The 17,612-nt window shown below is 37.4% G+C and overlaps 1 protein-coding gene across 2 annotated transcripts in view; it reads right to left on the reverse strand.

Moving 5' to 3' along the window:
* Window positions 1-17,612, reverse strand: part of AFF3 (AF4/FMR2 family member 3) — a 561,794-nt gene that overhangs the window by 144,487 nt on the left and 399,695 nt on the right. Inside the window, exon 11 of one of the 2 annotated variants that reach the window (XM_027622823.2) lies at window positions 5,432-5,485. The exons of the other annotated variant lie outside the window; for it this stretch is intronic. Coding sequence (XP_027478624.1) covers window positions 5,432-5,485 — 54 coding nt within the window. The remainder of the gene's footprint in view (window positions 1-5,431; window positions 5,486-17,612) is intronic. 2 annotated transcript variants of the gene reach the window in all.

Raw genomic sequence — 17,612 nt, forward strand, 5'->3', positions numbered from 1 at the left:
TCTGGTATCCACTTTGCGTAAAATGTAGAAGCTTTAATTCAAGTTCCTTTATCCTCTCTACTGTGAAAACTATCTTCATCAGTTCACCTGGGTTTGGAACAGTTTTAGAAGTTTAAGTCTGAAATATTTAAGCCCTGTGGTCTCTGAACTTCCAGTGTGACTCTGAGGTCTCAGAGCCATTACTGCATCCAATAATACTTACGGACATAGGCACCAGGCCTACAGATATCTCACATAACACACCCTCCCTTTGTCTATAGATGTATTTTAAAAAAACATAAGAATAAACTACCAACTCTGGCTTAGGCCTCAGATGTAACACAAAAGCCCTGGGAAGAATGTCAGCATCAATACATTGTGCCATGTCTTTGGTTGCAATTGGGTAAAACGAAGTACTAGGTATTGGAATGTATGGATTTCACCATGGAGAGCCACTTGACTTTCAGAATTCGGTTCCTATATTATCTCTGAATTCTAGAAATTAAAACCAGCAAAGCAACTAATCGTGTTTCTTGCCCTTTATTTGCTTTGCCAGCCCCTGGGTTCACCTAATCAGTGGATTAAACTATACAGTTCTAGACCATGAGACATACTATGTTACTAGGTCACTGTGCTAATGCCTGACTAACCTACATTTCAAAATGTTCAGGCAATAACTAAGGTGAATTTTCATTTTGTAGTGATTTTATATGCCTATCATATATTTATTACTAATATATTTATTATGTTATGAGGAAATATATTAGGGGCAAAATCAGGTACCCATATATTTGGTATAATGATAGAGAGAGGAACTGAGCTAGAATTTGAAACTCATGTGGCATTATCACAGAAGTAGGAAAGGATCTCATGTGAGAACCTAGAGAGACAATCAGGAGAATTAGAAGAATGTACTCTCAGCAGAGAGAATGGCATGAACAGAGCTAGGTAGAAGAAAGATCCCAGAGCATGACAGAGGAATAGCAAGTATTAGTTTGGATCATGCTTTGGGTATGTGGGGACTGAGGGTAGATAGTGGAAGATGAAGCTAGAGAAAGAAATAGGGGAAGATCACAAAAGATTCTAAAATCCAGGTTTGGAATTTGAACTTAATTTTTGGTAGTACATAGTTATCAAACACTTTAGAGCAGAGAAGTGGCATGATCAGAACTGTGTTTTTTAAAATTTATTTATCTGGGGGGAGGGGCATAGGGAGAGGGAGAGAGGGTCTCAAGCAGACTCCCCGCTGAGCTCAGAGCCCAACACAGGGCTAGATCCCATGACCCTTAGATCATGACCTGAGCTGAAACAGAGTTTGACGCTTAACTGACTGCACCACCCAGGCACCCCCAGAACTGTACTTTAGGTTAATTAATCTGGCAGCTTCGTAGAGATGGTATGAAGCAATTGGGGGCAGGGAGATCAGGTTTCTACAGAGGACAGGGAAGGGAGAAAGGGAAGGCCCAAACTCAGGTGGCCATAAAGACTTACAGAAAAAGAATTATGTAGGAGAAGCTATGGGCATAGAACTTGATAGGCTATAGCAAGTTACCAAGTGTTGGGGCCAAGGAAGGGGAGAGAAACCATGGTTCTGAGTCTGGAGGTCACTGTTAGCAAAAGTAGGCAATATAAAAGTAAGAGCTGGGGGCAAGAATGGAGAGGAGTATTAGATTTTGAATATGTAGGATTTGGGGTCTCAGTAGATGGCAGGAAAGACTGGTTAGAAGCTCAAGGAAGATACCACAGTTAGGGATCTCAACTTGAGAGGCATCTGGACAGAGATGAGAGTTAAAGCTATGGGAATGGATAAGATCATCATGAGAAGGATGTAGAGAAAAAGAAACAGACCAAAGACTGAACCTTCCCTCATAGGGTGGCAGACAAGGAACAGATGGTTCAAAGAGGGCTTGATCAATGACGGGGCCATAGGCTGCAAAGACATCAAGGGAGTTAAAGACTCAGAAAGGGCCACTGGTTTGGCCCAGTGGTGGGTCCACAAGTAGCAGACAGTGGTGGGCTGTAGTGGACAGGTGGTCAGGAAGAGAACCCTTGGGAGCGAGTGGCTATGATGGTTGATGGATGTGCCTGTTGTTTCCTTTGGGAAAATATGAACCAGTTACAGGCCCAGGTAGGAAGAGCACCTAAGAAAAGAACAAGATAGGAGGAAGGACATGAGGTGAGGGGTACCAGAAGAGAAAAGGATCAGACATTTCTTCTACTGAGATGGGAGAGAGGCAGGCTGGGATAAAGCTAGGAAAAGGTTTAAGGTGAAAACAATGGAAACATAGGGTGTTGCTCCAAACGTAATGTACTCACGACCAGATTATTTTTCTTTTCAATCAAAACCCCTTTTTTTTTTTGCTGAAATTAATATGACCCAGTTAGGGCAAAGGTGGTTTCCCAAGTCTGACTAATCATCAAAATTAACTGTGAAACTTTCCCAAAATACATATTTCTAGGCCCAAACCCAGCCACACCAAATCAGAATTTCCCAGGAATCTGCATTTTAAAGCCCTTTCAGGGATTCTGAAGGTTAGCTGGGTTTGGGACCTCCTGAGTATGGTTTTCCAACCAAGGACATGTATCAGGATCACAGGGGCAGGCACGAATTAACTGACTCTGCAGAGCACAGCTTATTCATATTTCAAAAAGCTCTCCAGATGATCCGATGTGCACCCTGGATAAGAACCACAGTAGAGAGATTGGATTGGGAAAAAACAAAAACAAAAAACCCAGTAACTAGTTGCATAGAATACTGAAATTCACCAAACCGATTGGTTCTCTGTTACTTATGTCACCTGACAATTTCCTTTGGACATTTCTCCTATCGAAACGGCATCTGCTCCTAACCTGGCTGTCACAGGTGGACTGATGTGTTTCTCTGTGGCTTCTCAGTGCATTTACACAGGCGGCCAGGCCTGCAGGGATGCCATCTGTGGCTCTGTGGAGAGAGCCTGGCTTTGAAATTTTTTGAATTCTCTTTAAGGGAAAATATACGGAATAACATTGTTCAGTCTCTGAACTAATGACACAGTGTATCTCATAAAAGAAACAAAGATGCAGAATGGAGGAAAGAGGATAGAAAAAGCAATGATGGTTCCTATTTCACTAACCTAAAAGAAAATATTGTCAGGCAGATTCATAATTTGGCCAGAAAATTCCTTGCACTGTTTGGTCGATTTTTTTTTTTTAAAGCAACAGTAACAATACAACAGTTACAGAAATGAGAGCCTGGCACAGTTGCTTGGCTCTGAGGGAGGCCATAAGCCCAGCCCTTTTAAAAGCTCTCAAAGATATACAAAATTTTCTTTTATCCCACATGATGGTGTGATCCAATTCCTGCTCCAGCAGCCCGGACGTATCATCTGTTGGAGTATTTAAGTTTACGGCACAGAAGGAAACTGTCAGCTCCTCTCCCCTTTTATAGGACACTCACATTTGCATACTCAACAGACAGTACAAGCCTCAAAGGCCATACTCCCCCAAATGCAATAATCCTACTCTTGAAATACAGAAGATAAAATAGTAGCATGAAAATATTCTTACCCCGATGAAGGCTGGCTCCAGCTGTGGCTTAGAAAGTCAAAAACTAGTAAACTTGCTTGTAATAACATCCTAAAAATTCCAAAGGTTATTTTCCCCCATCCACAGTTAAAAAGCCATCTCCTACAGAACAGTGTCACATCTGTGACGTGTCCAGATTAAGGCAAGAGGTTTCTTGCTTCTAGTAATTTGTCTGGTTTGAGATTAAAGAAAAAAAAATCTGTCTTGAAGCTGTCAGTTAATATTTTTTAACTTTAAAAAAAGCCATCTTCACGCTTCACAGCAGAACTGTGTGATTTTTAAACAGAGGTAAATTCTCCTCCATATCAGGTATCTTATTGAGATATATATATATTTTGCATTTTAGTGCAAGGCAAGCAAACAAAAGGTTATCCACAAAGTTTCAAATGCATGTTAGTAACATAAAGTGAAGTTACCTTTCTTTGATATCGAATTACCTATGCATCTCACTGAAAAAACAAAATCCTCTTTGCAATTAATAAAAACTTGTGGTATTCTAACAAAGCTGGAAGCTAAGGATCTTCAAATTCCAAATCTTTCCATTCCTGGATGAGCTTTGGTAGTCAGATGTTAATAGGATGCCTGTTTGTTTTTTTTTTTTTTTGGCCAGTGTTCAGGCTAAAGAGTCTGTGAAACAGACTTTTTCCATCCTATGACCTCAGTTTTAGGATTTCTTTCTTGCAAAATGTTAGTTATTTTGCTTGGCAGATTGCCAGAACCCCTTCTTCCCTTCCCTCTCTTCTCCCTTCCCTTCTCTCCCTTCCTCACCTTGCTTATCTTCTATTCTTTGATAAAGTATGGATTTAAATTAATCCAGCTGGACCTACACTTACATGGTGTTTGGTAGGGTTGCTAGAATTAGCAAATAAAAGTACAGGATGCCCAGTTAAATCTGAAATTCAGGTAAAAAAATGAATAATTTTTAATATAAATATATCCCAAATATTGCATGGGATATACTTGTACTAAAAAAATTATTCCCAAATATTGCACCGGATATACTAATACCAAAGAACTATTCCTTTTTGCTCTGAAATTCAAATTTAACTGTGTGCCTTGTATTTTATCTGGCAATACTAGTTTGGATGTTAAACAGAAGGGCTTAAAAAACAACAAAGACATCTATTTACAACTGGAAGAAGAGAAATTTCCATTCCTATCCTTCTGAATGCTTTTTGTCTCGGTATAACACTCAATGGCATTGGTTTTTTTTTGACCCATCCAGTTTTACTAACAGTCTCACAAAGCATACCACATCCTGACACTGTCTGAAGAAGTCCACAGGGTTTCAGCTCTGAATCACCAGAGCCCAGAACTCGCAAAATGGGTCCCGCACGCAGACAGCACGGGGTTGTAGTCCCGCCACAAAACCAAAGAAACACTCAAGTTTTAATCGATCATTCTCCTTTGAAATTTGTGCATCAAATTTAATATTTTCAAAGGCACTGAAAGAGTTTTCTCTCTATCGTTCCCACTCTGAGGCAATTTAGCATGATTAATACAGTCATTATTAGGAAAAACAACAGAATTCAATTGTACTTCAAAATGTAATAAAATGATCACCTCTTGGACATTTTGAAAGGGAAGATGAAAATATTGATATGCTCCAGACATTTAAGATAAGATGACGATCTTAATTACATTAATTATTAATTCAAGTGTATTTTCCAACATCTAAGTACACCCAAGGGGGGCATGTAATTCAGAAATGATGTTCTCTTATTCAAAGATGTATTAATATTCAGTATTCTGAAAATATGTTGAAGTCTGATTGCCAGAATGGAGAATGTATAAAAGTGGGGTTAAAAGCATGGGTTCGGGAATCAAACTGAGTTCAAATCCCAGCTTTGTCACACACTAGCTGTGTGATGCTGGGCAAGTTACTTACCCTCTCTGTGCATCATTTCCTTTATCTGTAAATGGGGACAACCATTCCAGAGAGCTGTGAGAATGATACGAGTAAAATGCTTAGAACAGTGCCTACCACACAGTAAAGTGCTCAGTAAATTTTGGGGGTGAGGGTCATAGCCTAAACTGTCAATAGGAAAACAAAACTCACAAAATCAGAGACTGGCTCCATTTTTACAATTGGCCCAGGAGAAAAATGATTTTTTTTTCCTGTGGCCAAATGGATGATATATTAAAATTTTCAGAATGATAAATACCAGTATTTTACGTATTTATCCATTAAAAAAATCTTCTCTTTGTTTTCAGAGTATATAACTTCTTGGGTTGTGTGAAATTAGCATCAGATTATTTCAAGAAGTGAAGTTATTTGGTTAACAGTCCTATCCAACTATTGGTTGTTTTTCTTTTTCACCTTGCTTATATTCTCTTTACTCTCCCCAACTCCAAAAGCAAATGAACAACACTCTTTCCCCCATTCCTACAAGCCAATTAATCTAACTCAACCCTCTAGCATTAGCGTTAAACAGATTTTTGAATGAAATAGTCCCCAGTCACTGGGTTTCCTGCCATCTGGTCACTTCGAATTTCATTTGTTTGTGTTTTGAACCAGGAACGGAGTCCAACAGTGCTGAGTCTACTCTACAACACAGCTCAGGTGTCTGCAGTCAGAGGTGGTGGTAAAGAAAGAGTGCTTTCAAGTCAGATACCTCTAGGGTAATATCCTGGCTGGGCCACACTACCTGTGTGAGCTCCCCGAGACTCGCTTTCTTTATCTATAAAAAGAGAGATTCTAATACTGTCTACTTTTTTGGGGTTGCTATGAAGATTCAAAGAGTTGATTCTTCTACAGGGTGATCCTATGTTTTGGTTTACACCTGTCGTCCCTGCATCACTGTTAAATTATATAGTTATCCAATTTTTATTAGGCATTTAACATACAGACTGGCTGGTTACTATTCAGGATTTGTTACCTCTTTTTTTTATTTTTTAAAGATTTTTATTTATTTGACAGAGAGAGAGACAGCAAGAGAGGGAACACAAGCAGCGGGAGTGGGAGAGGGAGAAGCAAGCTTCCCGCGGAGCAGGGAGCCCGATGCAGGGCTCGATCCCAGGACCCTGGGACCGTGACCTTAGCCAAAGGGAGACGCTTAAAGACTGAGCTACCCAGGCACCCAGGATTTTTTACCTCTTAATCATGATATACCAACACCTTTATACTATTCTAAAGAAATGCTTTAAGTCCCACCAAGCCCTCATTTTTAAAAGCAGGGATGGCCCTTTTAACATAGAAAGATGAGTGCGTGCATGTGTGTCAAAGTTTGGTCACCTGCCCACTAACCCTACCTTCCCTGTCCCTTTGTCTATTTCAGCTATAAGAAGCTCAAAGTGGGGGTGGAGTTCTCTGCGGTAGAACCTTGAGGGCAGAGGCTTAAATATTTTACATGCTTTGGTGGGATTGTGTGAGTACTGCTTTAGCAAAATATACTCTGCCAACAGCGCAGAAGGCCCTCTGAGGTGAGCAGGGGGGCCAGGGCTGGGAAGCTGTCCTTTTCCTTCTGCCAGCTACTTGGACTGTCAGATGAATCCCAGACTGCAGCCTCGGCTCTTTCCAAGATCTCCATCACTGTGCAGTAACAGCGCCCTTCCTCATTGTCTATAACCAGGCTTCCTCCTACTTCTTCCCCAGCTCTCTGGGACACAGTCCTTTTGATGATCTGGAGGGAGGGAAGACTTTCCCTTGTATAGGCTTTCAGGGAAATACCAGCCCTTCATGCAGAAACAGGATTTCTCCCTTAAAATCGCCTTTGCTTCATGTGCCCTCTGTACCAGGCCACAGACTGAAAGTGGTTCCTGCAAGTGGTTCTGGAGCTGGCTGACCTAGCTGAAATCTAGGCCATGGCCCACTGCAAAATCTCCTCGAGCCAACTTGCAACTCTGAGACTTTGATTCTCTGTTCTATAACATGGGATGTAATAATACAATAATGCACCTCATTGGATTATTGTAAGAATTAAATAAGACAACATGTCCAGTACAGCCTCTGGCACAAAATAGGCATTTAATGCCTGGAAAGTATCATAATGGTACCAGGCTGCCTGGGGAGAGATCAGCATTAGAGGCAAAGAGAATCTGTGTGATCGGGGGGTGGGAAGAGGGGGAGAATTCAGTTTGCAAATATATAAACTCTGCATTTTGGAGATTTACATCTTAATTAAAATCTGTAGAAGAGAAAGAACAAATCGCTAGTGGTATTTCTGAACGAAGATACAGAAAATGCACAGCAAATGTATTCCAACCATCCCTTGTGTTATTCCACATTCATTCATTGATTCATACCAACGATTTCTTATTGTGTAGGTATTATGTCTAAATAGCTGGGCAAAGCTTCAGCACAAGAGCATGAAGAAGCTTTATAAAAGAAAATATTTGGAGGAAGCATAATTAGTCTGTTAATGACAGGCAATATTTATTGATTACCCACTGCGATCAATAAATATGGTCATATTTATTGATTTACCACACTCTCCCATGGCCTAAGTGACTCCTCAGAAAAATGTTGCTATATGCTAAAGCCACAGTGAATACAGAGTAGCTAAAGTTTATTAATTAATGTCTGTGGGGACTGGAATTGCTCATTGCAGAAGTGTCAAACTCATGTCCAGAAACTGTCCACCTTAATCATTAAGTGAAGGAAGCAGTTACTTATGCGATCTAATTAGGGGTCGCCGCAAAACTTTTCCTTGTTGCGTAACGTACACTCCAACTATCTACCTTCTTGAGCCTGTGAATGGGTCCTAAAATTTTCTGAGTTGTCAGGCCTCCTTTGAGCTCAAGCTTTCCTTGGCCCTGTGAGAACACTTATGGCTTCTCTGAGGGGAGTACTGCAGGGTATAAACTAGTCATATTCTGGTAGTGTGGGGAATGGCAGAGCCGAGTGGGAAGAGACTCACTGGATACAAACCTCTGGACAAGCTTCTTCTTTTTTTTTTTTTTTGGACAAGCTTCTTATACCCTTTCAGTCTCAGTTTCCTCATCTGTAAGAGATGAAGAAAGAACTCCCTTGGAGGCTATGGGGAGGTCTGAAGAGGGGCACGTCATTTCCTTCTCCTTCCTCACTCCTTTGGCACAGATTATGTATCATTAGTTGGTCAGTAAACGATAGTGTGTTATGAACATTGGCTGGCAAAAGGTGGATTGGTGTGGTTTGATCTGTATTTTAAAATATTAAATAAGAATAGAAGATGTCAGAGTAATTGTAGGTAATGTTTTGTGATACCATTCTTTCAGTACATACACTTTCATCGGACATGATACAAAATGTACTTCTGACTGTGTAGGTTATGTTCAAAAAGGATGAAATGAGTATACACCCAAAATAACTAAAGGCAGGAATTCAAAGAGGTAGTTGTATACTCATCTTCATAAGTAGCGTTATTTGCAACAGCTAAAAAGTAGAAGCAACCCAGGTATCCACTGATGGATGAATGGAATCACACACCATGGAATATTATTTCATTATGTGTGTGTGTGTGTGTGTGTGTGTGTGTGTGTGTGTGTGTGTGTATACACCATGGAATAATATTCAATCATAAAAAGGAAGGAAATTCCTTTTTAAAAAGGAAAGAATTTCTGACACACGCTACAACGTGGATGAACCTTTGAAGACATCACGCTAAGTGAAATAAACCAGATACAAAAGGATAAATACTATGTGATTCCACCAATACGAGGTCCGGTCAAATTCATAGAGACAGAAAGTAGACTGGTGGTTGCCAGGGGGAGATGGGAGTTACTGGCTATGACAATTCATTAATTCAGCATATTAGCAGAGTCTCCATTTGGGGAGATCAAAGGAGTTCTGTGGATGGATGGGAGGGATGACTGTACAACTTTGTGACTGTGCCTAATGCTACTAACCTGTACACTTAAAAATGGTTAAGATGGTAGATTTTATGTTACATGTATTTTATCACAATTAAAATTTTAAAAAGACAGTAAATTACAAAAAAAAAAATATTGAGAAACCCTGACCTAGATAACACTCTGAGAAGTGTGTTTGGATGGAGCCTGGACATAAAGGAAAGAGAAAGCGTGGATCTCTGGGGAACCAAATGGGTCAGGGAATATACTCTCTAGTTTTTTGAAGAATTCTCTTTTGTGACCTCTGGGACCATGGGCCTTCCAGTCTGGCATAAGAACACAAAACAGAAGGTTTGCTTCTGTGAGAGCATAATTTCCAGCCTACATTCTAGGGTTCATATTGTATTTTAATTTGAGAGTACAACCAATACGATAGCAAGGTCTAGCTTCCCCCTCAGGTAAAACTGATATACTCATCTCTTCTCTTTCAACAAGGCTGTCCAGTCTTGGACTCATTCGTATCTGAGTGTTGGGTCCAGGTCTTCCTTCCTTATTGCATAAACCATACTTCTCAAAGGCCTTCAACCTAAATTTGTTCAATTACATAATGAGGGGGTCCAAGGAGCCCTAAAGGCCCTTCCTATTATATTTTTTATTCTTGGTGTCTGAGAGTTGAAGAAACAGAATCTGGCCAATTTTTTCTAGGCAAAAGTTGTACACCAGGTTTCTCATTTTCTTAGCAGACAGAATCCTGGCAAATTGTTTAAACAGATACGGAAAGGAAGTCTCTGGGGACAGACACCTCATAGACTAAAAGAACAGCCATTATTTAGATACGGATGCTGTGGCCAAAATAAATATCAGGAAGGTTTCAAAGTTCTCTGAAAACACACACACACACACACACACACACACACATGTACAAACTATAAAACCATCTTTTGGTAACAGTTCTCAAATCAACTTTGATCTCTCAACTTCCAGAACCTATTATATGATCAGTTTGTATAACCTTATTATTAAATGCACATGTATAAATGACAGATTTCTCTGTGTTTGGCATACAATTTTTTCTCTATTTTTTCCTTTGTATTTAACATTTTCTAAGACAGCTCTACAAGGGGCATAAGAAATTTTTAATGAATATGGTCATGAACTGTTTATGTCCCTCCAAAATTCGTATGCTGAAATTCTAACTCCCAAGTGATGGTATTAGGAGGGCGTTGGGGAGGTAATTAGAATCAGTGTCCTTATATGAAGGAATATAATAAAGCTTGCTTCCTCTCTCTTCTCAGCAAGAAGAGGGCCATCTGCAAACCAGGAAGTGGGCCCTCACCAGATGCTGGATTTGCCAGCACCTTGATCTTAGACTTCCCAGCCTCTGAAACTGCAAGAAGTAAATTTCTATTGTTTACAAGCCACCCAGTCTATGGTAGTTTGTTTTAACAACCTGAACTGACAAAGATAAATATTTTTCATTGATGTGGACTTTCATCTTTATAAATGACTCACAGAGTTGGACATTATATACCTGGAAAGGATCTTTGGGCATCATCTAGACCCACTCTGTTCTACCAATCAATGATAGTGACATCTTCTAAGACATTTAAAAACAGAAGTCAGTGGTAAATTCTTTAGCCTCCTCCAGGTCATGCTTTCTTTACAGGAGAAGTGTAAACCCACGCACTCCTTGCCTATGCTCCTATTGTCTGAAGGCTTGGAGGAGAGCTCATTCCAGTTAACATCGCTGGACTAGACTGACCACTAGCCTTTCTTCTTCACTGCCTCAGGTCCACTAGAAGACCTTTTGAAACTTTCGTTTTTATCACCCTTCACCCCTTCTCAGTTTACTTTTTTTTTTAAAGGAAAGATTAAAATTCTAACTGAGCTCTGATACCAACTGCTAAGACAGGGTTGTTTTCTATCTTTTATTAAGTCATGAATCCTGTTAGGATTACAGTAATAACTGTTTATTGGTTGCCTACCAGGTAACTGGCACTTTCTATACATGAATTTCAACTACTGTATAAACTTTGGAGAAAGAACATTCTGTGAGTCATTCTAATTCAGTTTGAGCTTATAATAATTTCCAAGTCTTTTACTGTACCATATGCACACCTGATGGACCCTTCTTTTTCTGTCTCTTTTATTTATTTTTTTCTCCTAGGAGTTGAATACTTTGTGTTTGATCCCACTTCTTTCATTTATGAAGGTGATTTCAAATCTTCATGAAGTTTTTAACATTATAGGTGCTTTTTTCAACGAAGGGCCATCTACAGATACAGGAGGGTCCTGCCTCGGGATTCTTCTACAAGGGTATGCTATTGACCTCTCATTTGAGAGTGGATTTGTTAGTGGTTGGCAAGTCTGAATTAAGCAAGCACAGTGACCCTATCGAACTGCGGCCTCCATAGTATTTTGGGAATCTCCACTTGCTCATTATTCCTAGAACTTTTCTAGTACAGATGACAATCTGACAGGATCTCAATCTACTCGTCCTCTGCAGGCACCACCTTAATTGCTTGCTCCTCCTGGCCTGATTATTGTCTCCAAAGAAACTTCAGAAGAGCTCAAAGACAGCAGTAGAGTGGGACAGAGAGGTTAAAAGCTTGGCTTGAAGGTTCCAAATCTTGGGTTTAAATCCTGGCTTCGCCACTTCAAGCTATATAGAGCAGAAACCTTAATTCTCCTCTTTTTGCCTGTAAAATAGGGTGTTATTGGATTTTTGCTAAAAATTAGAGGTGATAAAACATGTAAACTGTTAAGACTAGTACTTGGTCAAGGTAAAAGCTCAAAACAGGTCAATTATTATTATCACCAGATAGAAAAGCTGCTACATAAATTTATCTTTTCTGTAAATTAATTTTGTTATTTGTTTAATTGAGGCAAAATTTATAGATAGTGAAGTGCACAGAACTTAAGTGTAAAATTCAGTGGGGTTTTGATAAATGTATATCCTTCTCACACAGCACAAATTAAAATATAGAACCCTTCCATCACTTTAGAAATTTCATCATGACCCCTTCCAGTCAATCCCCAGCTCTTCATAGCAACCACCAGCAATGAATGAGAGTTCTTGTTGCTCCATATCCTCACCAGCATTTGGTGTTGTCAGTGTTCTGGGTTTGGGCCATTCTAATGGCCATTCTACTAGTGGTATCTCATTGTTTTCATTTGCATTTCCCTGATGATATATGGAGTAAGAGCATCTATTCATGTTAAGGTCTTTGGCCCATTTTTAAATTGGGTTGTTTTCTTATTGTTGAGTTTTAAGAATTCTTTGTGTATTTTGGATACCAGTCCTTTATCAGATATGTTTTTCACAAGTATTTTCTCCCAGTCTTATTCCCTTGACATTAACTCGTCTTCATATTCTCATCTTCTCATTCTTTTCACATTGTTTTCCATGGAGCAGATGTTTTTAATTTCAATGAAATCCAGTTTAGCAATTATTACTTTCATGAATTATTCCTTTGGTGGTGTATCTAAAAAGTCATCACCACACCCAAGGTCGTCTAGATTTTCTCCTATATTATCTTCTAGGAGTTTTATAGTTTTGTGTTTTATATATAGGTCTGTAACCCATTTTGAGTTAACTTTTGTGAGGGGCATAAGGTCTGTCTAGATTCTTTTTTTCCTATGTGGATATCCAGCTGTTCCAGCACCATTTGTTTAAAAGGTTTTGGTCCACTGTAGTCTTTGCTCCTTTGTCAAAGATCAGTTGACTGTATTTATGTATTTATTCTGTTCCACTGATCTATTTCTGTATTCTTTTGCCAATACCACACTGTCTTGATTACTGTTGCTTTACAGTAAGTCTTGGATAGTCCTTTAGTCCTCCAATTTTGCTCTTTTCCTTCAATATTGTGTTGGTTCTTCTGGGTATTTTGCCTCTCCATATAAACTTTAGGATCAACTTGTTATATCCACAAAACAACTTGCTGGAAGTTTGATTGTGATTGCATTGAATCTACAGATCAAGTTGGGAAGTATGACTTTTGATTAGAAGTATTCCATTCTGTGAATAAACCATACGTATTTGTCCATTCACCAGTTGATGGATATTGGGGTTGCTTCCAGTTTTTGACTATTATGAATAAAGCCACTACAAATATTCTTGTACAAATCTTTTAAAGGACACATTTTCCATTTTTCCTGCGTGAATGCTACAAAGGGAATTGCTGAGTCATGCAATAAGTATGTGTTTAATTGCTGGTCAAATGTGTTTAACTTGACTAAAACCAGTCAAATGGTTTTCAAAAATGGTTATGCCATTTTACTTTTCTACCAGCAATGCATGAGATTTCCAACTGCTCCAGATCCTTGCCACTATTTGGTATTGTCAGTCCTTTCAATTTTAGCGGGTGGGTGTAATGGCATCTCATTGTGGTTTTAATTTTTATTTCCCTGAAGACGAATGTTACTGAAATGGCATTTTTCAAGTCATTAAAGTGAAATGCATCTCTTAAGCTGCTTGTTAGCCATTTGTGTATATTCTTTTGTCTGTTTGAGGAGGTTGCCCATTTGAAACATTCGTTTCTTTATCATTTTGTTATTGAATTGTCAGAGTTCCTTATGTATTCTGGATACAAATTATTTGTCAGATATATGTATTACAAATATAACCTCCCAGTCTGTGTCTTGCCTTGTCATTTTGTTGAGAAGGTATTTTTAATTTTGAGGAAGTCTAGTTCAACAGGATTTTCTTTTATATTGTATGTTTTTGGAACCTCTGTAAGACATCTTTGCCTATCTCAGGTTGTGAAGATATTCTCCTATGTTTTTCTCTAGAAACTTTAGAGTTTTAGCCTTTATATTGAGGTCTATGATTCATCTCAATTGTACGTAGTGTGAGATTCCTATTTTTTTCCCCCAGCAGTTGCTCCAACACTATTTGTTGAAAGCATTTGGCTTTTGCCAATGAACTGCTTGGTGGTTCTGTGAAAAATCAATTGACCATATATGTATGGGTCTATTTCTAGACTCTATTTTGCTCCATTTATGCACTATATATAATACTTCAGTTTTATAAGTCTTGAAATCAGGAACTGTAAGGCCTTCAACCTTGTTCTTCAAGACTGTTTTGGCTACTTAGGTCCTTTGCTTTTCTATTAAAATTTTAGAATCAAATCATCATTTTATATAAAAATGTCCTGCTAGCCTTTTGTTCAAGATAGTGTTGAATCTACAGAACAGTATGAAAAGAATTGACATATTAACATAATTAAATCTTCTAATTCATCAACATCTGTCCATTTACTTAGGTCTCAAGTTTCTCTCATCAATGTTTTATAGTTTTCAGTGTACAGGTCTTATGTCTTTTGCTAAATTTATTATGTATTTTGTCACTGTAAATGAAATTCTATTTAAAATTTCATTTTCCAATTGCTTATTGCTAAGAAATAAAAACACAACTGAGTTTTGTACGTTAACCTTGCCTAATTCATTTATTGATTCTACTAGTTGAGGATTTTCTCTATAAACAATCATTCTTTTCAATCTTTATGGTTTTCAGTTTCTTTTCTTGCCTTATTGTACTGACTAGAACCTCCAGTACAATGTTGATAGAGGTGGTAAGCGCAGACACCACTGTTATGTTTCTGATCTCAGGAGGAAAGTGTTTGGTGTTTCATCATTAAATATGATGTTAGCAGTAGGTTTTTTATTGTAGGTGCCCTTTATCAGATTGATTAAGTTACCTTCTTGTCCTAGTTTCTGAGATTTTTAAAAAACCATGAATGGGTGTTAATTATGCCAAATGCTTTATCTTCATCTATTTAGAAGATCATATGGTTTTTCTCCTTTATACTATTAATATGGTGGATTACATTAATTAATTTTTCTGTTAAACCAACCATGCATTCCTGTGATAAACCCCACTTAGTCACAGTTAATCACATTTTTTTTCATATATCACTGGATTATACATACTAATATTTTGTTAAGGAATTTTGGAATGCTTATGAGGGATACTGGATTATTTTCTTTTCTTTAAAGATTTTATTTATTTGACAGAGAGAGACACAGTGAGAGAGGGAACACAAGCAGGGGGAGTGGGAGAGGGAGAAGGAGGCTTCCCGCTGAGCAGGGAACCCAATGCGGGGCTCGATCCCAGGACCCTGGTATCATGACCTGAGCCAAAGGCAGATGCTTAATGACTGAGCCACACAGGTGCCCCTGGATTGTTTTCTTTTCTTATAAGGTTTATGTCAGATTTTGGTATCAGGGTTACTGGCCTTTTACAATCAACTGGGAAGTTTTTCTTCCTCTATCTTCTGAAAGAATTCATGTAAGACTGGTAGTTTATTTGTTGGAATTTCATTGGCATAAACATTTTTTATTTAAAGTTTTGACAGAATTTACCTGTGAAACCATCTAGTCCTGGAGGAATCTTCTTTGTGGAAAAGTTTCTATTACAAATTCAACTCCTTAAAATAGTAATAAGGGCATTCAGATTTTCTAAATATTCTTGTGGCAGTTATGGTAAATTGTGTATTTTCAAAGAAAGTGACTTTTTCATCCAAATTGTCAAATCAACTGGCTATAAGTAGTTCATACTATCCAGTTATTATTGTTAAAATTTCTGTAGGATATGGGTTCGTGTCCCCTCTTTTCATTGCTGATGTTGGTAATTTGTGTTTTCACTCTTTTTTTCCTTAATTATTATCATCAGTGTTTGTTAATTTTATTAATCTTTTAAAAGAACTATATTTTGGCTTCATTGGCTTTCTCTATTATTTGTTAACTTCTATTCCTATTTTTTATTATGCACTTCTAATTATCTTGGGTTTAATTTATTCTTTTTATAGCTTCTTAAAGTGGGAACATAAGTTACTGATGTTAAACATTGTACTTTTTTTAATACAAACATGTGAAGCTGCAAATTTCTTTTTTGCTGTGTTTATTTAGTGAATCCTAATTCACTAAACTGAAATTTTTCATAAATTGTACTTTCATAAATTTCATAAATTTTCATAATTTTCATAAATTGTACTTTCATTTTCACTCAGTTAAAATTACTTTCTAATTTCCCTTGTGATTTATTCCTTAACTCAAAGACTATCTAGAAATGTTATTTAACTATCAAATACCTAATTATTTTTTGCCATTTATATAATGTAATCATGCTGTGATCATAGAATATACTCTGTAAGATTTTAGTCCTATGAAATTCACTGATATTTCTTTTATTGCTCTCAATAAGGTCTGTCTTGGGTGAATGCTTCATGTGTGCTTGATAAGACTCTGTAATTTGCACTTGTTAGGGGCAGTGTTCTATAAATGTCAATTAGATCAAAGTGATTAATAATGTCCAAATAGTTCATATACTTGCTAATACTTTGTTTAAGTTTTCTACTGATTACTGAAGAAAGGGATGTTAAAAATCTGTAACTATTATATTAAAGATCTGTTAGTAAATACATACATAATTATGATTGTTATGTTTTCCTTATTAACTAACCTTTTTAGCATTAGTTAAAGGTCTTTGTCTGAAGATCTATTTGGCAATATTAATAGTGTCACACTGGCTTTCTTATGGTTACTGTTTATAGTCTATCTTTTCTACCATTATCTGGCTTCAAACTATTTGTTTTTATATTTAAATTGCTCATCTTGTTGACAGTGGAAAGTCTTGGTTTATGCCATTTTGATAGTCTTTGCCTTTTAACTGTAGTTTTTAGTCCATTTACATTTAATTCAAGTATTGATATGGCTGGGATTAGGTTTACAATTTTTCTATTTCTTTTATATCCATAACCTCTGTTTTTTCTTTCTGTTCTTTCTTTCCTTTCATGTATTGTATTAACCTAATTTTTTTTTTGGTATTTCAATTCCTCCAATGACTTAGTTTTGGCTATGCTTTTTTGGGGGTGTTTGTTTTTAGTGGTTTTTCTAGTTATTATACTATGCATACTTTTCACCAAACTTAGATTTAATATTATACTAATTCACATAAAATGTAAGAACCTTGTTAGTCATGCAATTCCATTAGCCCTTTCTTATTTTTTGTGCTATTTTTGTCCTATATTTGACATCTGTATACAGGTGATCCTTGAACAAGAAGGGTTTGAACTGTGCAGGGCCACTTAGATGAGATTTTTTTTCAATAAATACAGTACAGTACTATAAATATATTTTCTCTTCCTTAGGATTTTTCTAACAATATTTTTTCTCTAGTTTACTTTATTGTTAGAGTACAGTACATAACACATATAACATACAAAATATGTGTCAATTGACTATGTTATTGTAAGGCTTACAGTCAACAGCAGGTATTAGTACATAAGTTTCTGAGGAGT

Source organism: Zalophus californianus, chromosome 8 (assembly GCF_009762305.2).
Source record: "Zalophus californianus isolate mZalCal1 chromosome 8, mZalCal1.pri.v2, whole genome shotgun sequence".
NCBI lineage: Eukaryota > Metazoa > Chordata > Mammalia > Carnivora > Otariidae > Zalophus > Zalophus californianus.